Source organism: Babylonia areolata, chromosome 20 (assembly GCF_041734735.1).
Source record: "Babylonia areolata isolate BAREFJ2019XMU chromosome 20, ASM4173473v1, whole genome shotgun sequence".
Lineage (NCBI taxonomy): Eukaryota > Metazoa > Mollusca > Gastropoda > Neogastropoda > Buccinidae > Babylonia > Babylonia areolata.
In genome coordinates, this window is record NC_134895.1 from 8,762,733 (window position 1) to 8,787,732 (window position 25,000).

Consider the following 25,000-nt stretch of genomic DNA (forward strand, 5'->3'; position numbering starts at 1 on the left):
CACACACCCCACCACCCCTCCACCCACCCAACACACACAACAAAGACACACAACCCCCCCCTCCACCCACCCCACACCCACCCCCCCACCTGAATGATTCTGACCCATGGCAGCAGCAGCAGCAGCAGAAGTCACGGACGCGGAAGAGGAAGTGCGGAAGTCACCAAACTTCTTCTCCAGCGTGCGCTTGGGGTGGATGTCCTTCAGCCTGGTCAGCACCACGAAAAACTTGAGCCGCAGGACCTCCGCCTCACCCCCCTCACCCACCCCCGCTGCAGTCAGCCCGCGGGCCCCGTCCTGCGTGATGATCAGTGTCACGTTGTAGCCATCCAGCTCCACGTCTGCTGACCCTGCCACCACTGCCACTACTGCTGCCGTTTCTTCTGACCGCTGGGCCCCGGGTGCCAGCCCCTCCCCCCCGACTCGGCCCGGTACGTCCGGCTCCCGGATTTGAACCAAGGCGAACTCATCCTGCTTGATGAAGCAGTAGTCCTGCAATTCAAAGTCGACCCACTTGTTAAATTGAAAAAAATTTTATTCATATTCAAAGTTTTAACCCCTAGTCTGCCTATATGATGAGATAACTTCGCTGCCACAATGACGAGATAACTCGTCATCAAAATATTCTGACTTTTCCCTGGTTTGCATTCAGTTTGTTGACAAAAACACTGGTAGCTTTAGCTTGGGGAATCTTTCTAGATTCTATTCATAGCTAGAAACCCCATCTACGTCATGAGGCAGTCCTTTATTTGAGACAAAAAGACAGAGACAGAGACGGCAAGACAGAGTCAGACAGAGAGACAAGGACAATGATAAATATTTTAATTGTGAAGGCCATCGACCCACACGACAGACAGAGAGAGACAGAGGAGAAGAGGGTGAGCTCACCGACTCCACCACGTCCAGAGGACTCATGCGGAAGACATCCATGCCAAACTGACGACCCTGGGTACGCATGTAATCAAACAGCTGTGGGCCAGGGCATGGCAAGTCACGAATCACCGCACTCTCTGAAATAATCCACATCACCACCATCGTCATTACCATTGTCATTGTCGCTGTCATCAATGCCGTCATCACAACCCATATCATCACCCATATCATGATCATCCTCATCCACATCACCCTCCTCATCACCAGCATCCACATCAACACCCACCTCATCCACATCATCAACTACATTGTCCTCATCATCAACACCCTCACCCACATCAGCCACCCGCCATCATCACTCCAGCAGATCATTCCACTGTAGAATCTGCATTCTCTCACATGAAATGATGATGACCACAAGCTGGAATGTGTGCACTCTTTCTCAATCAGTCATCCTGTATTGTAGCAGTTTGTTCAGTCAGTGAACCTGTCCTGTCTACAACAAGGCCAAATAACCCCACCCTACATGAGGCTAGACTTAGGTAATACATCCTGGTGGGTCAAGGAAACCTCCAAGAACACACACTCTTCATTATCCTGAGAAGGAAGTCCCAGTGAACCAGCATCCACAGTAAACCCATACCCACTGTACCATCAATCAACCTTTCCCCTTTGTATTCTCACTGAACATATCTCCACTGGAACACTGGTTGTGTCATCGCCGTTTTAACTTTGTATGGTGGTGCGTGGTTTTGTTTTTTGTTGTTTTTTGGGGGGGGTTTGTGTGTGTGTGTGCGTGTGTGTGTGTGTGAGTGTGTGTGAGAGAGAGAGAGCATCTGCTGTGTGGGTGTCTGTGGGTGGGTGTATGTGTGGGGGGTGTATGTGTGCATTTGTTGGAGGGTGGTGTGGGTGTGTATGTGTGGGTGTGTGTGTGGGTGGGGAGTGTATGTGTGTGTGTGTGTGTGTGTGTGTGTGTGTGTGTGTGAGAGAGAGAGAGAGAGACAGAGAGAGAAAACTTTCTCCTCCTTACCCTGAGCCAGACAGTTCCGGGCAAAGCTGGGAGGGATGGGGTAGATCTTGAGGTAGTCCGAGAGGAAGTCCGTGATGTGGAAGTCGGGTGGCAGGATGGAGGTGTTTCCCTGCAGGTAGTCGTTGATGGTGCGCAGGTGGAAGTCATGGGCGAAGGAGTGCACGTGGATCAGGTCCTTGTACTTCTCGCACTCGTCCACAAACAGCAGCTGCATCTGTCGTTTGGTGGAACACTGGTCGTGTCATCGCCGTTTTAACTTTGTATGGTGGTGAGCAGTTTTGTTTTTTTGTTGTTGTTTTTTTTGGGGGGTTTGTGTGTGTGTGTGAGTGTGTGTGTGTGTGTGTGTGTGTGTGTGTGTGTGTGTGTGTGTGTGTGAGTGTGTGTGTGAGAGAGAGAGTATCTGCTGTGTGGGTGTCTGTGGGTGTGTGTGTGGGGGGGGGGGAGGGATGTATGTGTGCGTGTGTTGGAGGGTGGTGTGGGTGTGTATGTGTGGGTGTGTGTGTGGGTGGGGAGTGTATATATGTGTGTGTGTGTGTGTGTGTGTGTGTGTGTGTGTGAGAGAGAGAGAGAGAGAGAGAGAGAGAGGGGGAGCATCTGCTGTTGTTCATGCGGACGCTGATTGCGTCATTGCAGTTACGATGTGTGGTGGAGCGGGTAGATGTGTAAGAGAAAAAGGGAGTGTGTGTGTGTGTGTGTGTGGATGGGTATATGTGTGTGAGAGAGAATGAGGGGGAGAGAGAGAGAGAGAGAGAGAGAGAGAGAGAGAGAGAGAAAGAGACAGACAGACAGACAGGACAGACAGACAGAGAAAGAGTATGTGTGTGTGTGTGTGTGTAGTGTATTTGTGAGTGTGTGTGTGTGTGTGTGTGTGTGTGTGTGTGTGTGTGTATGTGAGTGTGGTGTGGGTGTGTGTGTGTGTGTGTGTGTGTGTGTGTGTGTGTGTGTGTGTGTGTGTGTGTGTGTGTACATGTGTGCACTATGAATGAAACAGACAGGGAGAAAGAAAGAAAGAAAGAAAGAAAGTTCTAACCCATAGACGCAACAAGACAGCCAACATCAACACACACACACACAAGTACAAAAAGACACCGTTCATGAACACAGACACCTGTTGATCAACAAAACTGAGATACAGCAAACAACTCTGCAACATACTTTTTCATTCAAGATGGGTATTCACCTGATCTCACAACCACTGAATGACAGAACACCCCACCACCAGTTGAAACTGTGGCATCATGATAATACACCAGATTACGAAGTTAGTGTTCAAGGGTTCCAGTCCCCTATGGAATGGTGCTCTGGGTACTAGTCCTCTGGATGAGATGATAAACGGAGATCCCCTTATCTCCATTTTTTTTTTTTTTTTTAGGGGAAAAAAAACTGGAAATAAAGAGGTTTTCCCTGGTAAAATTCAGTGAAAGAAAAGTCACTTTGATAGTAAAACAGGTACACATGCAGACAGGAGAAAAAAAAAGAAAAGAAAAAAAGGTGGTGCTGCACCCTCCAGGAGAAAACCAGCCTGAATTTCACACGGAGAAATCTGGTGTGACAAAGAAGATAAAAACAACACAACACAATATCATACAAATTCTTTACCAGACCAGACTATACCAGACCAGACCATACTATACCAGACCATACCATTCAACACAACACTATACAATACCATACAACACAATACAATACCACATAATGCAATTTACAACACAATACAATACCATATAATGCAATACCATACAACACAACACAATACAATACCATACAACACAATACAATCCAATACAACATGACACTATCCAACACAACCCAACACCATCCAAAACAACACAACACAACACCATCCAACACACCACGACACAACGCTATCCAACACAACCCAAACCAACCCAACCCACCACCACCCCCCACCCACCCAACCCCTCCCTCCCAACACGCCGCCCCCCCCCCCACCCCCCCCTCACGTCATGGTTGCTGATGCCCAGCTGCAGGTAGTCAAGGACGAACATGTTGAGGACGAAGAACTTGCTGCGCAGACTGAGCTCCATGAGGATGATGCCGCTGGCCAACGTCTTGTGCAGGTTGACGGTCATGTGGCCCCGTGGTTCCTCCTTCCTCTTGGCGCTCTGCCCCGCCCTGAGGCACCCAGGTCAGTGTCGTCAGCGTCAAGTGTTGTCTTTTAATGTCGTCATCGTCTTCTCTGTCATCATCGTCTTCACTGACAGTGTCATCATCGTCTCAACTGCCAGTGTCTTCATCGTCTTCACTGACAGTGTCATCAATGTCATCATCGTCTTCACTGACAGTGTCATCAATGTCATCATAGTCTTCACTGACAGTGTCATCAATGTCTTCATCGTCTTCACTGACAGTGTCATCATCGTCTCAGCTGCCAGTGTCTTTGTCTCAACTGCCAGTGTCTTCATCGTCTTCACTGACAGTGTCATCAATGTCATCATCGTCTTCACTGACAGTGTCATCAATGTCATCATCGTCTTCACTGACAGTGTCATCATCATCTTCACGCCTTCACTGACAGTGTCATCAATGTCTTCATCATCTTCACGGACAGTGTCATCACTGTCATCATCGTCTTTATTGACAGTGTCACCATCATCTTCACTGACAAAGTCACCTTCGTTTTCACTGCCAGTGTCATCATCATCTTCACTGACAGACATCATTATCTTCACTGACAGTGTCATCATTATCTTCACTGACAGTCATCATTATCTTCACTGACAGTGTCATCCTTACCTTCACTGACAGTGTCATCCCTATCTTCACTGACAGTGTCATCGTCATCTTCACTGACAGTGTCATCCTTACCTTCACTGACAGTGTCATCCCTATCTTCACTGACAGTGTCATCGTCAGCTTCACTGACAGTGTCATCGACATCTTCACTGACAGTGTCATCTACATCTTCACTGACAGTGTCATCCATGTCATCATCATCTTCACTGACAGTGTCTTCATCATCTTCACTGACAGTGTCATCATTATCTTCACTGATACATCTTCACTGACAGTGTCATCAATGTCATAATCATCTTCACTGACAGTGTCATCATTATCTTCACTGACAGTGTCTTCATCATCTTCACTGACAGTGTCATCATTATCTTCACTGACAGTGTCACCAATGTCATCATCATCTTCACTGACACTCGGTGTCATCAATGTCATCATTATCTTCACTGACAGTGTCATCAATGTCATCATCATCTTCACTGACAGTGTCATCAATGTCATCATTATCTTCACTGACAGTGTCATCATCATCTTCACTGCCAGTGTCATCAATGTCATCATCATCTTCACTGACAGTGTCATCAATATCTTCACTGACAGTGTCATCAATGTCATCATTATCTTCACTGACAGTGTCTTCATCATCTTCACTGCCAGTGTCATCATTGTCTTCACTGCCAGTGTCATCATCATCTTCACTGACAGTGTCATCTATATCTTCACTGACGTCATCATCGTCTTCACTGCCAGTGTCATGTCAATGGTGTCATCTTGCTGACAGTGTCATCACCTTTTACAATGTCATGTTGAAAGAGTCATCAATGTCATTTTCATTTCATTGTCATCACTACCATGGACTTCACCATATCATCATCACCACCACCACCCCAATCTACAACTCTACAGCACTTCCTACATCTTTACTGCCACCACTATTACCACCGAGTCCTCATCCTTCCACAGACAACCACTGTCATGCAGCTGTGCTCTCTCTCTCTCTCTCTCTCAAAAGGAGAAATCATATACTCAGACCTAATTAAGTAGAATTAATGTCAAGTCCATGAATATTATGATATTGTGTCATCTATTCAAGTGTTATAATACCCCTTCCCATGCCCACCCCCAGTCCCCTGGTTTTGAATTGTGGTCCATGGCCAAAGTTCATTAAAACAATTTCGTTCGTTCGTTCGTTCGTTCTCTCTCTCTCTCTCTCTTGATGTAAACTCCAGTTTCAGTGTCTTCAAAAGACTATATCATGAACATCTAATGTCAGAGCTAAGTTCTACGAATCCTTGAAATTACTGAAACTGAAAAACAAATGATGTATTCTCAATATCCTTGTCTATCTCCTTTCCTCCTCCCTCCTTCCTTCTTTCCCCCCTCTCTCTCTCAACAGTTTTTCCTCTCTCTCCTTCTTAGTATCTCTTCCTTCCTTACCTACTTCCCTCCTGCTCTCCTTCACACATATGCATACTACGTTATTTTGTGGAAAATTGTGTATTTTCTATGACATTTATTTGTTACTGTTGTTGTTGCCAAACGATGTGTATGTATTTTTTCCCACTTTTATTTTTCTTTTGCATTTCCTAGATTAGTTTATACGTTTTCTTTATGAGGGTAGGATGAAAACAGGCCGATAAGTACCTATTCCTTTTCCCTCAAAGAAAAAGTTTCGATTTCGATTTCTCTCTCCCTCTCTCTTCCTCCATACACACAAAAACTGTCAGCCCTGTCCCCCGTTTTGGATGCTGCTCCATGCACCACCAACCTCTCCCACAATCACCTTCATCCCACTCCACCCCCACCAGCTTCCTGTTTCTCTCACCCCCCCCCCCCCCCCTCTCTACTCCCACCCCAACCCATCACCACCCCCACACCCCCACTTATTGCACCTGTATCGATCATCACCCCTTTCCTAACACACTCTCTCCACCCCACCCCACCCAGAGGACGGCCCACCTTTTCGTCATGTTGGGCTGCACGTTGATGCAGATGAAGCCGAACTCGGACACCAGGTAGTTGCGGTACTGGTGGAGGAAGTTCTGACACATGGCCTGGTACCAGGCCTCCTCCACCCCCTGATCCACACCTCCGCCGCCGGAAGAGGCGGAAGACCCTGTAGCAGCAGCGGCGGCAGCACCAGTGGAGGACGGAGCAGCAGCAGTGGTGGGGGTGGGGGAGGGGTCGGTGGTGGGGGGTCTCTTGGCGCGTCCTGCGTCCTGGCTGTCGGACCGACGCGTTCTCTGGCTGGTGACGGATGCACCGGAACTGTGTCGGGACCGCTTCAACAACACAGGTAGTGGGGACATGTGTAGGTGGTACACGTTTTGTGGGAGTCTACAGTGTCTCATTACAGTATGCTGGTTTTATTTTGTCTGTTCTCTAACTGTGATCAATGTGTGTCAAATCAAATCAATCAAGTTTATTACCTCCAAAGAGAAATTCATATATGGTCCTGTTGCTCATGCTCACATTGAATATGAAACATGCATTTCAAAGACATGTACATGTCTAAATGATCAATAGGATCACATGAAAAAATTAACAATGTATTGACACATCAAAGAACACTTTATATAATAGGAATATACAAATATGTCTATGAGTGTGATTGTTGCATGTGAGGTTTATGTCAACTTAACATTTCATGTCTTTAATTACTCATACTGAATGACTGTGATTCTCAAATACTGTTTAGGTAACATATGACACAAATGATTAACCAGTTCAGTGGCATTGAATTTTGTAAAAAATAAAAAATTTTTTTTAAAAGGTGCTCTCCCCTTGCCAGGGAATTTTGAGGATTCCGAAGTAATAAATCACAAAAAATTCCAGCACAAAAGCTATGGGTGATACAGAAAGAAAGTAAACGTTTTTGTGAAGAAAAATGAGTGTAGATTCTGCTTCTGGGCTCCCTTACCCAATTAGGTTGATTGTAGATAACTGTTCAGGCATGTAAAGTCAAGATAATGATTTTTAAGCAACAAAAAAGTCTTATTTCTACCTCTACATAATAACATCTATAAAGAAAAGAAACAAAATACAGCAAGAAATAGCATGCCTATTGTCAGATTATTCCTGTAGAGTAAACTAAAACAGGCTATAAGTTTATAAAAATAAATCACAGCTCGTGCAGACATGTAAGTAAATCACTGTCCCAACAATGACAAAGGTAGGTAAAGTCAACGTAAAAGGTCAATCACCATCTCAGAAACTGAGCTGGCAAGCTTTTTGACAGCTAAGAGCATTTGGGAGTGAGAAGGTAAAGTTCTTTGATGACATTCACTCCTTTCAAGTTGCACATGGACCGATTAAAGCGTCTGCTGTGCATCCAGCTTGCCACTTCTTCAAACAAGTCAACCATCTGATTCAGCAAAAAAAGCGTGAAAAACAAAAAGCACGTGTTTCACGACCAGTGCATGTTTCCACCCTGTGTTTCGTGAAAATTGTGGAACCTTGGCGGTTGCCGATCCTATAATCTGCATTGAAATGTGAGCACACTCATTCCTAAAAGCCATGCCCCCTTCATGAACTCTGACTGACATTCGACCTATCGTCTTACATCACTCCTCTCCCTCTCTTCACATTCTTCCAACGCTCACTGCTCGTATTCTGTCAGTCACAGCCACTTGGTCAAAAAAAGCTGTCTGATTGGACAGATGGACTGAATTACCATAAAATGGGGCTGTCAGTTTCGTTACTGTCATTGTCAATCACCTTCATTTTCAAACCAATCATCAGACAAGAGAGATCCTTCTCCATCGCAAAATCTGTCCAGAACCACAAGCACAGCTTTCAGAATTGTGTAAATCTGCTGACTTGTGACTAACTGCTTTAATGGACACGGTTTTCAACGCATTTTGTTGCACATGATGCAACGCCCTTTTCTACGCGTGTATCACGTGGTCAGTTAGCAAATTATTATCCAGTAGAAAGGGGTCTTCTACCTGATGAATGTTCATTTAAATAGTATTTTTATAATCCAGACACATCAAACTAACTGTTCAGAGTCTGTTTATGTGAACTGAACCAAACTCCAATGAAGGAAAAATCAGAACATACACAGGATGTCAGTGGACCTCTTCTAGGCACTATGACAATACTTTTTGTAGGACGTCTGCTGACGTCTTATAGGCACTCTACTGGTTAAGCATGAACAATGATTATTTAATCAACCGAATTTCCAAATGGACAGTTTTTTCAACAATCAACTAACTCAAGGTACTTTTAAATGTCAAACAAACAACTTCCAACTTATTACTGGAATGTCATACTTGACAAGAACGCAGGCTGTGTTTCGTTATAAACTTCTTTTTCCTTCCTTGAAACAAGCACTGCTGTGCCCAACATGAAGGAAAAACACTCAGCACACAAAACACAATGTTTCGCTCTCACAGATGACACAAAGGCTGACGCGATAAAAAAAAAAACCCAAAAAAAACCCAGCTTGTTCACACCAAACAGCACAGACTGTGTAATCACAAACGCATCAGCAGATTCCAGCAGAGTTCAGCGAAGAGAGGCCGTGTACCTCACTGCTATCAAGGATATAAAACAGGCGTTTGGAAAGACGACAATGGTGAACCAATACCAGCACATAGCGAGCTGATTTACATCTGTGTGCCACAGGAACTCAGGACTCAAGACTGGTCTTTCGTCCATACACAGGTACAGAAATTCACTGTTCTAAACTGGCTGGGAAGATAAAAGTACACAAAAACAGCACTTCACATCCCAAAATAAACTCTTTGTAAACTCCCTGTAACAAATGAAGAAATGTAAAGCGCTTTGAGCAGTATTTCTATAGAAACACGCAATAGAAATGTCAATTATCATTATCATCAACCAGCCCTTCACACTGCTTCATGATGTTCATGACACTGAAAACCAGCACTCAGTGAAGGGGCACCACTCTCCACATAGCTTTCATTGAGGCACCCCCCTCACCCCATCCCCCCCTGCCCCCTGTTCCACCCTTCCAACCCAACAAGTCATGCCCAATGTCAGGACAGTGTGCTGGCCACGACCGTCAATCTTCACAATCACAATAGGTCTTTATTGTCCTGTCAAAAACCAGAATATTGTCTTTGGTCACATACACACACATTTGCACACACGCATACACACATTTGCACACAAACACACACCCACACACACACACTCACCCACCGAAGAATTATAATTAATCTAAAAAACATCATGCCTATAAAAGAGACATCATTACAAGAAGAAATTCAGCATAAAACGTTTACATTTTTACATGTAAAATCATAGCAAGTAAAACATGAATATATATTATATAAATAGTTCACACACACACATACACACACAGAGACACATACACACACACACACACACATACACTATAATGATTCGACCACCATCGCAAAGAACAGAAAAATGCATATTTACATGTGTACAGACATTCTTACAGATCACATATCATCTAAAGGCTAAGTAACACAGCTCCTGGCCAGTACATCCAACGTGTGGACAATGGTCAACCCAACTGAACTGGAAAGGATATGGGGAGCATGGGGGGGGGGGGTGTTTGGGGGGTTGGGGGGGGGGGGGGGGGGACTGGGGGAGGGGCTGGGGGGGCGTGGTGGTGGCAAAAGCCCCTATCAGGACTAATATCCATTGTTGGGATAATGTAATGTTCTCCCACAACTTTCAACAGGCCCTCCTGTATCCCTCTGACAGTCACTGTTCACAGACTGAACAATGTCCTCTCCACAGCTTACAAGCAGGCTTAACCAACACCTACTCTGCGAAACTGAATTCCATACTAATACATATAATACCTATAATATACATACATGCATGTGCACGCATACACACACACACACACACACAGTGACTAACAAACAGTGACACACGGGCACGCACACACGCACACACACACACACACACACACACACACACACACACAGCCCCCCTCAACACACAAGTGACACATACACACAAATGAACCTTTTGCTGATTTTTATGTGAATGGCTTTTGTGTGAACAAACAAACCATCTGGTTGTTCAGTGTTTACTAGAAATGAACTTAGGAAAAAACAAATTTCACATGTTTACAAAGCTGTACTTCACAAACCCACTTACATTTCTCAGTGTTTATTACTGCTTCATGCTTTTCTTTTTAAGAAAAAAGAAGAAAAGAAATGATCCTCTAGTCCAAATCATATACTTAAAAAAAACAATCAAAACAAAGTCTTCACACATCAACAAAGACTGACAAAAGAAAAACAGACTAATGACAACCATAAACGTGACTTTCCATTATTGTTCACCCTTTCAAACAACAGAACAGCTAAACAGCTAAAATAATAATAATAATAATAATTAAAAAAAAATTTTAAATCCCAAATACAAAAGACTATTTCTGGACTCTACCAAACATGACTACAGAAATAAGAGAACCGCCTGCACAGTCTTGTAACTGTTTTCACCTAGCTCTTAATCACAGTGTTTAATCCCTTGACATCTGCTGACTAGTATGCTCATCAATGAAGGGCTGTCCCCTCACTGAGGTTAGACAGAGCTTACAGGTCAGGATGTCAGTGAAGGGCTGTCCCCTCACTGAGGTTAGACAGAGCTTACAGGTCAGGATGTCAGTGAAGGGCTGTCCCCTCACTGAGGTTAGACAGAGCTTACAGATCAGGATGTCAGTGAAGGGCTGTCACCTCACTGAGGGAAGACAGAGCTTAAAGGTCAGGATGTCAGTGAAGGGCTGTCACCTCACTGAGTTAAGTAAGACATTACAGGTCAGGATGTCAGTGAAGGGCTGTCACCTCACTGAGGTAAGACAAACCTTACAGGTCAGGATGTCAGTGAAGGGCTGTCATCTCACTGAGACAAGACAGACCTTACAGGTCAGGACTTCAGTGAAGGGCTGTCATCTCACTGAGACAAGACAGACCTTACAGGTCAGGACTTCAGTGAAGGGCTGTCATCTCACTGAGACAAGACAGACCTTACAGGTCAGGACTTCAGTGAAGGGCTGTCACCTCACCGAGGTAAGAATAGACAGACCTTACAGGTCAGGATGTCAGTGAAGGGCTGTCACAGACCTTACAGGTCAGGACATCAGTGAAGGGCTGTCACCTCACCGAGGTAAGAGTAGACAGACCTTACAGGTCAGGACATCAGTGAAGGGCTGTCACCACACGGAGGTAAGAGTAGACAGACCTTACAGGTCAGGACATCAGTGAAGGGCTGTCACAGACCTTACAGGTCAAGACATCAGTGAGTGAAAGGCTGTCACAGACCTTACAGGTCAAGACATCAGTGAAGGGCTGTCACAGACCTTACAGGTCAAGACATCAGTGAAGGGCTGTCACCTCATGGAGGTAAGAGTAGACAGACCTTGCAGGTCAGGATGACAGTCACCATTCTTTGTCTGGATGTCTTCCTGTTGGGATGACATCATTTTTGTTCAGCAAAATCAGTTACACCACGGTCAACCTGGCTCACACCAGAGACTGACATAAGCTTACAGTTGGGTCAACAGCAAAGTAAAGAGCTGTATGATCAATGGTTTTTCCACTGCAATGTGAAGGACTGTGACACGATGAGACATGGCTGACAGTGATATCACTGAAACACACACAGAAAGTAGTGACTGCACTTCAAACTTCTGCCACACCCATCTCCTTTCACCAGGGTTCAACAGTCATGGGGTCAGAGTTCGCTGTTTTCCCACCAGCAGCATTCCCTGATCATAGCTGGCTGGAAGACGTCCAAACAGTATAGACAGCTGTATTGTATTGTATTGTATTACTCTTTCTTGTCACAACAGACTTCTCTGTGTGAAATTCGGGCTGCTCTCCCCAGGGACAGCGTGTCACTATACTGAGAGCACCACCCATTTTTTTTTGTATTTTTTCCTGCATGCAGGTTTGTTAGTTTTTTATTTGTTTTCCTATTGAAGTGGATTTTTCTACAGAATTTTGCCAGGTACAACCCTTTCGTTGCCGTGAGTTCTCTTGTGTGTGCAAAGCGCATGCTGCACACAGGATGTCCGTTTATCACCTCATCCGAATGACTAGCGTCCAGGCCACCAGTCAAGGTCTAGTGGAGGTGGAGAAAATATTGGCGACTGAGCCGTGATTCCATCCAGCGAGCTCAATTCTCTCGCTTCCTAGTCGGAGAATAAAGATCCGAACATGCGACTAGCATGCCGGATTCCAATCAGCACTAGAATTCTCTCGCTTCTAGTGGACGATTACTAAGTGGCTGAAGTCTGACTCCGATCTGCTGCAGAAACAAACAGCACAGACTCTGTATAGAATTAACGGTTTTTCTTTCTCTCTCTCTCTCTCTACCAGCAAACTGGTAACAGACTACCTGCTACAAACAGACCAAGCCCAGTGTCCAAGACAACCCTGGTGTCATACAAGAACCGACTTTAGAATTAGAAAGAAAGAAAGAGAACAATGCCATGTGCCTGGTTTTATTTCCACCGCATGAAACCAGTCTGAATGTGAACAACAAAGAAATGGGAAGAGACAGGCATGATGCAAAGTGTTCTTTCCAATGTTTTTTTCCAGTTTTTGCTGTTCTCACACACAACATTATGTATTTTGATAATTTTTTTTTTTTTAATGTAGAAATAACAGTGGGCACCAAAGCAAACTTATCTCTGATCATCAGATGTATATTGTCTGATCCTGTCAACACCTACGCCTCCAGTACCAGCAATAACTGACAAACAATTGTTTTTTTCTGGCACTCCAATGCTTTACACATCGGACTGTCAAGTTTTCTCCACAGACTTATATGACTGATCATCTTCTGTGGACTTAGCTGCTGAATGGACTCCATGCTGGCCTGATGCCCTGCTGGAGTTCTTTCCCTTTTCCTTACATTGCCTCACAAGGCATTCACTACACCCTACACTCTTCAGTGGTTTTTAACTCTTCAGCTCTGTCTCCAGTAAATTTTGTTTCTCGTTGTTTTTAAGCAATTCACATACTTTTCACATCATGCACTGTTCCTCCAAAAAACTCTTGAAGAAATGGCAGTATAAAGGCACTTCCTCAGCCCTACGATCAACAATAACAGTAACAGTATAAAAAATTAAAAAAGGGCTAGATTTAACAGTATAAAAAAAAAGGCTAGATTACAGACGTCTAGATTACTTAGGTCAAGAGACCGGCATGCACATCAGTCTTAACACTAGGATGCCTTTTTGATGTGTGATTACATGCAAAATCACACAGATAAGGAGATGCACACACCAAATATAGGATTCTAATCACTACTAATAATTTACAAAATATGAATAAACCAAATACTTTATTGAATTTGATACATTCATAACAAAACAACAATGAATGCTTTCCTCACAATATTCCGCGTACATGTAAATATTTATGCGGAAAGCCTTTTTCTAGCAGCCACGAAATAACCAAGTATCAGACTTTTAATCATTGTTACCTTTTTTCTCCAAGAAAAATCATATTGATTCATTATTCTGAATTCATTGTCTGATATTGCAAAAGGCCTGCTGGATATTTCTTTCAGTTGTTTGATGCTTTTCTCACAGATGTGGTGTAGCGTATATGGATTTGTCCGAACGCAGTGACGCCTCCTTGAGCTACTGAAACTGAAACTGAAACTTTTCTCACAGTTTTCACTCATTCTATACTGCCTGATGACTTCCTTCATTATACTCTCTGTACTGGCTGTTTGTTTATGTTACAAGAAAAATATCTAAAAAAAAACAAAACAAAACAAAAACAGTTACATACAGCTGTGAAATTTTGTGACAACATAAAGAATGAAAAGGACTAACATTCTGCAAAGTTTCAAAGCACTCACTTAATTATTGACCAATTTATCATATTTTGAAAAAAATAAGTTTTTCTCACAACTGACACAAAGAGGGTGAGTTTTTCTTATATAATAGAAATTTTTACAAATGTGGTCTTTTGTAACTATAGACACTTCCTAATTGTAGCAATTGAATTGGCAAATGCATATGAACAGTGGATATCCACTATAGAATCAGTTTGCGTTCGACTTTGAGCCACAGTATTTGCCGAAGTTGGCAGAGACGCCATCATGTTAACAAGCGAGCGAGAAGGGTGACTGTACGCTCGCATGTACTGTACTCAAACAAAGGCATTTTCAGCCACAATAAAAGTACAGGTGCACTTTTGGGTGACTGTAGAACAGAGCTGTGCCATTTAGTTTCACACAGAACCGTTAATCTATGAACTACAAATTTTAAAATCACAGTACACTATAGCATACCACAGTAACAAAGCATTGTAAACATGAAGTATGCTATGGCGTACCTTTGTATAGAAAGAGTTACTAACAATGTTTCATACTTTTCCACAAGAGATTTATGCAACTACTTCTTTACTCCCTTTCCTCTCAAACCAAACCCCAATTCAAACACCACAAACCAATCCAATATCCCCCCCTTTCCTTCCCCCAGCTAATATTACTGAAAGTTGAAAAATGTAAAACTGAAGACTACTTCTATTACTACACATGAACAAAAACTACAGTTACATTTACATATGAATGTTATATACATGCAAAAGCACACACACACACACACACACACACACACACACACACACACACACACAAACTCACATCAGAAGACTGAGAAGGAACAGTCAGCAGAGTAGGGAAGGCTGGCTGGAGAAGAAAAGAGCCGTCCATAGCAATACATGTGCACATGCGCATGGTGTGCGTGTCAACAAGCTATGTAATTCACAAACACAGATGCTATGAAATCATGTCCATATCCATACAAAAAGCCTTATCTGCCATGACAAGCCAAAGAGTGTGCTGTCAGAAGTGACTAGTTTAATCTGTCACAAGCACTGAGTTCCGATTTCAGTTTCAAGGAGGGCACCAAAGCATGTGAACTACACCTTATCTGCTTTTATAAAACAAAAACAAAAAATCAAATAAGCAACACATGCCTGGAATATGTTTGACCCAGAAAGCTTAGACCCAATTATGTGGGGGGAAAAGGCACTGAAAGCTGGTTACAATACCAAATAAATTCCATAGACACAAGCATCAGTAATGTGTCATGAGGACATCAGCATGTGACTGGCAGACAGACGCACACCCCAGTGTCAGTGGCACAGAATGCTTGTCATGGAGAAAGCTTACTTAAAACAACACACACATTTGTCTGTCACAGTAACTGTAAGCTGCCAGCTGAAATTCGCAAACATGATTTTGACATGACAAAAACGTGTGTGTGGTAAACATGTGGGTAAAAATAAGCCTTTTTGCTAGCCATACTATTATCACTAAGAAATAAAACTCTAATCATTACACCAACCCACACAGCCAACATACTTGATCTCAACGAGACCTAAGTCTTGAACTCCCCTTGTTTTACAATCATAATTCCTTTACCGACTGCTGCCTTCGCAAAGGCAATACCAGCGACACACTCACAGACTTATCTCTAACTCTCATTTTACAATAATAATTCCTTTACCGACTGCTGGCTTCACAAAAGTGAAATGAATGACACAATTATCATCATTATCATTACTTACAGAATGCGTCAATAATAATAATGATAATACTTACAGACTTGGTGGTGACAGTCTCTCTCTCTGGGGTGGGTGGGGGAGGAGCAGGCGCGGTCTTCACCAGGTAATTCCGCTTGAGGAAGGTTTTGCGCCACTTCTGGCAGAAGAGGAGGGGGGTGGCACAGTAGTGGAACAGCCGGGATGACTGCTTGAGCAGGTCCATGTACTCCTCCTGTGTCCACAAAACCATGTTTATCTCCCTTGCACATTTGTTCCTCCTGTCCATCCATGAAGGAAAACATATTGAGCAAATGTTTTCACCATACAGAAAACAAGTAAATAAACAGATCAGTATTAAAACTTCACTTCACATTTACTGAAGAGATATTACAAATGGGCTCACGTGACTTTATGTACCATATCCTGAAAAAGACTATAAATGAAAAAAACAATCAAAAAACCAAAAAAACCACAAAAAAACAACAACAAAAAACAAAAAAAACAACCAGATCAATTCAGTTTCAGTTTCTCAAAGAGGCATCAACGCTTTCCGACAAACTCATATACGCTACACCACATCTGCTAAGCAGATGCCTGAAAAAAGCTAAACACAAAGCACATGCATATCTATATTTGTGTACCTATCAGAGTGGATTTCTTGAACAGAATTTTGCCATGGGTTCTTTGTCAGTGCACCAAGCGCATGCTGCAAATGAGACCTTGGTTTATCATCTCATCCGAATGACCAGATGCTCAGTTTGATTTTCCAGTCAAACTTGAAAGGGCAAGAGTGGGATTCAAACCCACACCCTCACGAAGACTGTAGCAGCACATAAGCCTCTTAACCATTCCGCCACCTTGCTCTTCAAAACAGATATTATGAAAACAAAAAATTTATTCTTAAAATCAAATGTAACTGACACAAAACAAGTCTGTAAATAAATCATTAAATTCAGGAAAAAAAAACAACTAAGTTTACAGAAGTCTGGAATATACACGCTGAACCAATCATAGCAAATCGAATGACTTAAAATGTTCAAAACTGCTAGAAGTTCTGAACACTGCAAACATTTTCTGGCCTTTTCAAGGTTTAAAATAAAATCATCTTGATTGATCTCCATTTCTTTCTTATCTTGTATATTGAGTGTGGGTCATGTGTGTGTTTGTGTGTGTAGGTGTGCGTGTGTACAAAAGCAAACTTTCAAATAGTATTATGCCAAGCATACACATGTAAACATGCATACGCACTCGCTCACACATACATATACGAACATGCACGCAAATGCATACATTCATGCTAAGACACACACACATCAGACACACATACACAGAAACACACACACATTTTTTTTTTTCCGTCTAATATCACTTAAAGTGGAAGACGTTAAAACTGAAGACTACCACACACACGTTCTTAAATGCATAACTCTGACAGAGACAGGGAAGATGGGATTGGAGGCACTTTTATGCAGCTAGCTGAACACACACACACACACATACACACACACATACACACAAAACACACACACACACACACACATACACACACACACATTCTTAAATGCATAACTCTGACGAACTCACACAGACAGGGAAGATGGGATTGGAGGCACTTTTCTGCAGCCAGTTGAACACACACACACGCACACACACACACACACACACACATACACATACACACTAAACACACACACACATTCTTAAATGCATCAACCCTGATGAACTCACAGAGACAGGAGAGTTGGGGTTGGAGGCACTTTTCTGCAGCCAGTTGAGGTAGATCTGCTGCAGCTTCATCATCCTCTCGGCATCTGCACACAGCCATCCAACATTACACACATCTGTCTGATGCATCTGGTACCACAGCTCATTCTTCTTCTTCTTCTTCTGTGTTTATGGGCTGCAACTCCCACGTTCACTCGCATGTTCACGAGTGGGTTTTTACGTGTATGACCATTTTTACCCCGCCATGTAGGCAGCCATACTCCGCTTTCGGGGGTGTGCATGCTGGGTATGTTCTTGTTTCCATAACCCACCGAACGCTGACAGGGATTACAGGATCTTTAACGTGCGTATTTGATCTTCTGCATGCGTTTACACACGAAGTGGGTTCAGGCACTAGCAGGTCTGCACATATGTTGACCTGGGAGATTGGAAAAATCTCCACCCTTTACCCACCAGGCGCTGTCACCGTGATTCGAACCCGGGACCCTCAGATTGAAAGTCCAACGCTTTAATCACTCGGCTATTGCGCCCATCTGTACCACAGCTCCATTAACCCTTGAATGAATGCCAGGGACCGATATGTGTGACGGGACATTAAACAAAATTCCTCCACAGGCGAAAGTGTGGTGTTTCAAGTCTTAAATCAGTATTCAGAACAATCAGCCCCAAACTGAGAAAAACTGTCTGGAGATATACTACTCCAAATCAATTGTGTGAATTTTCAGCCTTCCAGAGTCATTTCCCTTCTTTTGATGTCATCAGTGATGTCACAATGGGCTAAGAACTCCGTCTTAAGGCAGTAGGAGGAGTTTGTATTATACTCCATGTTTGGTGTTTACATATACTTACCATGTCAAACTGATGCAAACTAGGCCTATGGTTTGCTCTGTTTGGCCAAATTTCGCGCAGCTAACAGTGAAAAGACGCCCCTCTTAGTCTGGCCCGCTCTTAGCCAATCAAACACCTCTAACAGCTATAAGCGCTGAATCATTCCTTTGGCCAAGGCTCTCCACGCCATCTTGTCAGGTTTTCGCTCTGTCTCGTCTAACGCTTTTTTTGGCTATTAAGCATTTTCAAGGGGTTTTAACCCGCAATCCTTTCCTTTTTTTTTTTTTTTTTTGCTGCCCTATAATTTGCATCGTTTCAGTAGCATTACTCCCACACTGCTCATTTCGAGTCCCCCATACACAGCCACACCACAGTTCATCTGTCACAGTCCCAGCATCCAAAGTCCACTGGGAAACATCGATGGTAGGTCACCAGGAGACTACACACCAGAGGAGATTCTGCACTGCTGCTGAGTCATTTCAGTGGTGTTCAGTAGTGCCTGTTCTGATTTAACGTACTTTGGACACCACCTTGGCTTCGAAGCCCACCACTGATGACAATCATTGCTTAGTCGTGAAGGTAGACTAAGTGTCCACCATTCTTTTTCTTTTTTTTTCATTTGTTTATGCTATTCCCAACTTTTTATTAACATCCAACTCACTATTCATACTGAATTCCACATGCCCAGCCTCACCTTGGCTTTTCCTAATATAGGTCCAATGCCACAGTGAACTCAGGTCGACATAAACCAAGTCAAAAAGACTGAACTCCTTCAGAAACTGAAATAAAAAGGTATTTCCTGAAAGGCAGAGTCACCCCGGAAAACAACGTCCTTGTACTTGAAACAAAAGGAACATTAACGTTATCACGGTGACAGAACAAACCCTTACTAACAGGACAGGACACACCCTCCCTGACCCCCACCTCACCCCCACACACCCTCCCTAACCCCCCCCCCCTCCTGGTCCCCCACCCCACCCCCACACACCCTTCCAAAGCCCCCCCCCTCCTGTCCCCCACCCCACCCCCACACACCCTCCCTAACCCCCTCGGTCCCCCCCCACCCCCACACACCCTAACCCCCCCCCCCCCCCCCAGTCCCCCACCCCACACACCCTCCCTAACTCCCCCACCTGGTCCCCCACCCCCACCCCCACACACCCTCCCTACCCCCCCTACCCCCACACACCCTCCCTACCCCCCCCCCCCCAGTCCCCCACACACCCTCCCTAACCCCACTTGGTCCCCCACCCCACCCTCCATCGCATCGTTTCACCTTTGCGGTATCGGGATCGGATGTCCTGGGACTGCATGCCGTGACGAGCCACGTGATCACCCAGGCTGCCGTTCACAGTCCTGTGCATGGGCCTGGCCGGCTTCAGGTTCTTGTAGGTGTCGTCGAACGGCCGGTACTGGTTCAGCACGCGGGAGATGCTACGCGACTGGGCAGTCATGCTGCTGTGTCGACGGATCACTTCCCGGGGGGGCGCCGAGTATCGGATCAGGTTGTCGATGTCGCCCGTCGAGTGCATGTAGGGATTTGAATCCTGGGTTGCTTCAGTCTAAGAACCGAGGACAAACAGAGCAGTGCAGGATTCAAGCTGGTGGTGTTGGGATGTGGTTTTCGAGTAATGTGTGTGTGTTGCTGTGGATGTTGCTAAATGACTGGCGAAGAGCTGTATCGTGTTTTGGAGGGTGTGTGTGTGTGTGTGTGTGTGTGTGTGTGTGTGTGTGTGTGTGTGTGTGTGTGAGTCTCCGTGTGTGAGTCTGTGTGTGTGTGTGTGTGTGTGTGTGTGTGTGTGTGTGTGTGTGTGTGAGTGTGTGTGTTAGTTACTGTATGTGTGTGAGTGTGCATCTATAATGTGTGTTATGTATGTTTTTTTCATATTCTCTTCGTTAGAGCCCATATTATGTAAGTTTTATCAATCATGTTTTTCTGTCATTTATAATTTTCAATACATGGATACACAGTAACAAAATACAACAACAAAATGAATGAAATTAACATGACATGGATTGGTAATAATGGGATACAGCTGGTTGATACAAACTGTTCACATTACAATATGAATAACCACATTACCAGAAACTGGCACAGCAGTTTTGTTGTTGCTTTTTCACTCTTCATACCTCATCCGTAAGCTAGGGTATAAATACTGGTATAATCATTATATAAGCTGTATCTGTTTTTAAATCATCTGCAAACTCGTAATGAATAAGCTGCTTACCAAAGGTTAACGATCCAGACATCTTATCACCATTCAAAAATGCAAACACATGCCGTGTTTTCCATGTGTTTTTTGTTGTTTTTAACATATGCTATGTCCAGCCTTGAATCTATCTTTCTTGGTGTTTTCTAAAAGCTCAAATAACCCTATCATTCAACAGGTAATTTGTTTGTACAATGCTTACGAGAACGTCCATGTTCATCCATAAAATCTCTAATTCCCAGGATCCCATTATCAATCCACTCCCTTACACTGATTAGTCTGATCAATGTTTTATATTCATGTAAGCCTTCCTGCCGTCAGTGAACATGTTATCCCAACACACCCTTTCTGCAAACAGTCGTCCGATGCAAGCTTTCTCATTTTCTACATCATCACATTCTTTGACAGCAGCATGTAAGTCAGAACCCTCACCAACCACCCAAAACACACACACACCTTTTCTTTAAATCAGACTGCCCATCCCTGCTGATTCCTCCCCCCTCCACCCCCCACCACCCTCCACACGAACATAGCACAATGTGTGTGTGTGTGTGCATGTATGTACATGAGTGTGTGCATGAGTGCTAACACAAATGTGTGTACATCAAATACATGTAAGCACACACTCACACACACACACACACTCACACACACACACACACACACAAAAGACACACATGCTTGCGAGCCTATGCAAGAGGTTATCCATGTACTTGAAATCAAATAAAAATCATGTTGCTTACACCACAGTTGACAGCAACGATTCCATTTCAGGGCTGAATACCCGTTAAATCTTAAAACAAGTCAGAGACACTAAAAAAAAAAAAAAATGCCAAAAGGTAAATGAAAACAATGTTAAAAAGACCAATTCAACCACCTCTCCCTCAGGCCATGTAAATTCTTAATCAAGTTAAAATGCACAGGAATATATAATAATAATAATAATGATTATATCTATTTTGCACTGAATCTTGTGCAGAGACAAATCAAAGCGTTATCACACCAGTCATTCAAATGCATGCATAATTCTAAAATGGAAAAAACTGAAGACAAGGAAGAGGCAGGGAAGGGAGGCTATTTGGGTTTTAAGGCCAGACTTGAAAGAGCTGAGTGTGGAGACCTGACATAGCGAAAGAGGAAGTTCATTCCAATTACAAGGTGCAGAGACAGAGAAAGAATGGCAGCCAACAGTGGACTGTTTGAATCTGGGTATGTGTAAACAGAGTGGATCCAAAGCCGGTCGTAGAGAGCGAGATGGAGTGTAGAGGTGAAGGCAGCCACAGAGATACGAAGGGGCAGATTTGTGAATACATTTATAACGTAGAGTGCCAACCCCCCCCCCTTCCCTCCACCCACACCCAACCTCCTTCCCCTTGTGCCCCTGAAAAAGAACACCCCCGTCCAGCCCCCCCCACTCCCCGCCCACCCCCTTCCCCCTCCAAGCCCCTCACCATGACATTGGCGTAGAGTTTCTCAAAGTAGCTGTGGTGGAAAAGGCCCATCTTCTGGTGCAGGATGCTGTACAGGACCTGGGAGCGGGCATTGTGCCAGTTCACCAGCCGCCTCACCATCTTGTCCACGCCCGACGTCACGTCGCTGGCAAAGTTGTACATGTACACCACCAGCTGAAACCACAGCCATCGCACATCCGTGAGGAGGAAGGCGGCAGAACGGTTGAGACGCTTATCTGCTTTACGTGCCCGACATAAATCAAGTTTGTTTGCTATCATCTTGGATATATAGTGATGGCCTAGAGGTAACGCGTCCACGTAGGAAGCGAGAGAATCTGAACGCGCTGGTTTCGAATCACAGCTCAGCCGCTGATATTTTCTCCCCCTCCACTAGACCTTGAGTGGTGGTCTGGAAGCTAGTCATTTGGATGAGACAATAAACCGAGGTCCCGTGTACAGCATGCACTTACTGCACGTAAAAGAACCCACGGCAACAAAAGGGTTGTTCCTGGCAAAATTCTGTAGAAAAAATCCACTTCGATAGGGAAAAACAAATAAAACTGCACACAGGAAAAAATACAAAAAAAATGGGTGGCGCTGTAGTGTAGCGATGTGCTCTCCCTGGGGAGAGCAGCCCGAATTTCAAAAATACAAAAAAAATGGGTGGCACTGTAGTGTAGCGATGTGCTCTCCCTGGGGAGAGCAGCCCAAATTTCACACAGAGAAATCTGTTGTGGTAAAATGAAATACAAATAAAAATACAGGTTGATAACAACAAACAACTTTCCCAAACACTCTGAAAACACTCTTAAGACCTAAAACACTCCCCAACCCCCCAAACACTTCCAATACAAATTACTCCCCAGACCAAACCCATCCAAAACACTACTAGACACTCCCAGCATCAAGCACTCCAAATATAAAAAAATATATATTAAAAAAAATAAAAATAACAATAATAATGATAACAATGATAACAATAATAATGATGATAATAATAATAACAATAACAATAATAATAATAATACTAACATACCTATTTCTTTAAAATGATAACAATAACAGTATGAAATAATTTATACAGCAATATCAAAACTCTCAAAGCGCTTTACAATAACATGTCAGTCAGACACAAAACATACAGGAACACACACACAGACACACACACACACACAGACACACACATCAAACACTCCCCAACACCAGCCCACTCCCCATCAAGGGGCACTCCCAGGGAAAAGGAGCCTCACCTTTTTATCCATCACAAACATCACCAGCAGCTTCTGCCTGGGAACAAAGGTCTGGTTCATCCCCGATGAGGCCTCCTTGTCCCTGGTGAGGTCACCCACTTTAGGATGGAACTTCAGGCCACTCTGATAGGCTGACAAATTCAAATTCAAAAGACTTTACTGTATGCTTTAACAGATGAACACGTTTTGTTGAAAATAAATGAATAGCTGGTACAAGTTTCCTGGATCACAATGTACATGCCCAAAACAGAAAAAGATGAACATTCAGACAGGAAAAATGTAACCCTTCAACTCACTCCGGACGATGGAACGCTACAGCGTTCCTGACATAAGGTAGTGTTCCAGATGATGGAACACTATAGCGGCTGCGACAATTAAAAATGTTCCCACGTTTTCCTCATGGGGTAGTATAACAATCGCAGCTACACCGGGCATTGCGAACATGTCAAGGGTGGAATGGAAAGTTTCTTCATGAGATTCCGTAACAACACACTCGCCAGTGAGCCAGCGAGTTCAGCACCCCACATGACAAGCTAATCTGCATACATATCGAAAATGGTGTCGCAAACGATACAAGTGAAAATTTTTTGGAGCAAACTAGATCACAACAGCGGCTTTTTACTCCTGCTGAAGTGACTGAAATGCTTCAAATTGAAGGCTTCGACATCAACGAGGATGATGAAGACATTGAATAAAGTATCTGCAGTGAAGAAAGCTACCAGCAAGAAGATACTGACAGTGACTCAGCTTCTGAGAGCAGTGAAGAGGGAGGGGGGTGGGCGTTCACACGACATGAGGAGAGGGGTCAGTGGTTCAAGTACAGTGAGTTTCATTCAGTTACTTTATGTTTTGTATTTCTGTGATTTTTTTCCCTGACACTAACAAATGGGTTGTCTGTGGGGAAAAGCAAGGGAGAAAACTATTCGTCTGGAGTGAGTCAAAACAAAAGTTTTAAAAAAAAAAAAAAAAAAAAATGTCCACAGTTACTGTGTACTGTCTGTACATATTGCCATGTATAAGGAAAACATTCAGGTAAAAGAAAAAAAAAAGCACACAAACTATTCTCAACACATTGTAGCATACGACAATACCCAAATGCACCAACTCCCATTACCAAACAGCATTTTTTTTTGGTCATACAGTTTTCAGCGAAAAAAAAAAGACATGTGACTGCTTATGCAAAACTTGAATTTAGGAACACACAGGCACATATGCACGCTTGCAAGCGCAAGCCAACGCACGCGAGCACACACACACACACCTTTCAGATCAGCCTGCGTGGGTATCTTGATGGCCTGGTAGTCGGACGAGTCAGGGACCACAGTGATGTTCCATAATTCATGTTCCCTGGCCACCA

At 43.7% G+C, this 25,000-nt stretch overlaps 1 protein-coding gene across 2 annotated transcripts in view; it reads right to left on the reverse strand.

Moving 5' to 3' along the window:
- The window catches only part of LOC143295013 (KICSTOR complex protein SZT2-like), a 157,514-nt gene that overhangs the window by 12,703 nt on the left and 119,811 nt on the right, over positions 1 to 25,000 (reverse strand). The window contains exons 53-64 of one of the 2 annotated variants that reach the window (XM_076606548.1): positions 24,905 to 25,000; positions 23,644 to 23,774; positions 22,394 to 22,567; positions 20,009 to 20,294; positions 17,908 to 17,990; positions 16,238 to 16,411; positions 15,275 to 15,319; positions 6,617 to 6,939; positions 3,868 to 4,039; positions 1,904 to 2,117; positions 889 to 1,010; positions 105 to 492 (exon numbers count right to left, since the gene is read on the reverse strand). The exon at positions 24,905 to 25,000 is cut by the window's right edge and continues 70 nt beyond it. In XM_076606548.1, coding sequence (XP_076462663.1) covers positions 105 to 492; positions 889 to 1,010; positions 1,904 to 2,117; positions 3,868 to 4,039; positions 6,617 to 6,939; positions 15,275 to 15,319; positions 16,238 to 16,411; positions 17,908 to 17,990; positions 20,009 to 20,294; positions 22,394 to 22,567; positions 23,644 to 23,774; positions 24,905 to 25,000 — 2,208 coding nt within the window. Of the gene's footprint in view, positions 1 to 89; positions 493 to 888; positions 1,011 to 1,903; positions 2,118 to 3,867; positions 4,040 to 6,616; positions 6,940 to 15,274; positions 15,320 to 16,237; positions 16,412 to 17,907; positions 17,991 to 20,008; positions 20,295 to 22,393; positions 22,568 to 23,643; positions 23,775 to 24,904 lie in introns of both variants that reach the window. The other variant, XM_076606549.1, reaches the window with a different exon arrangement.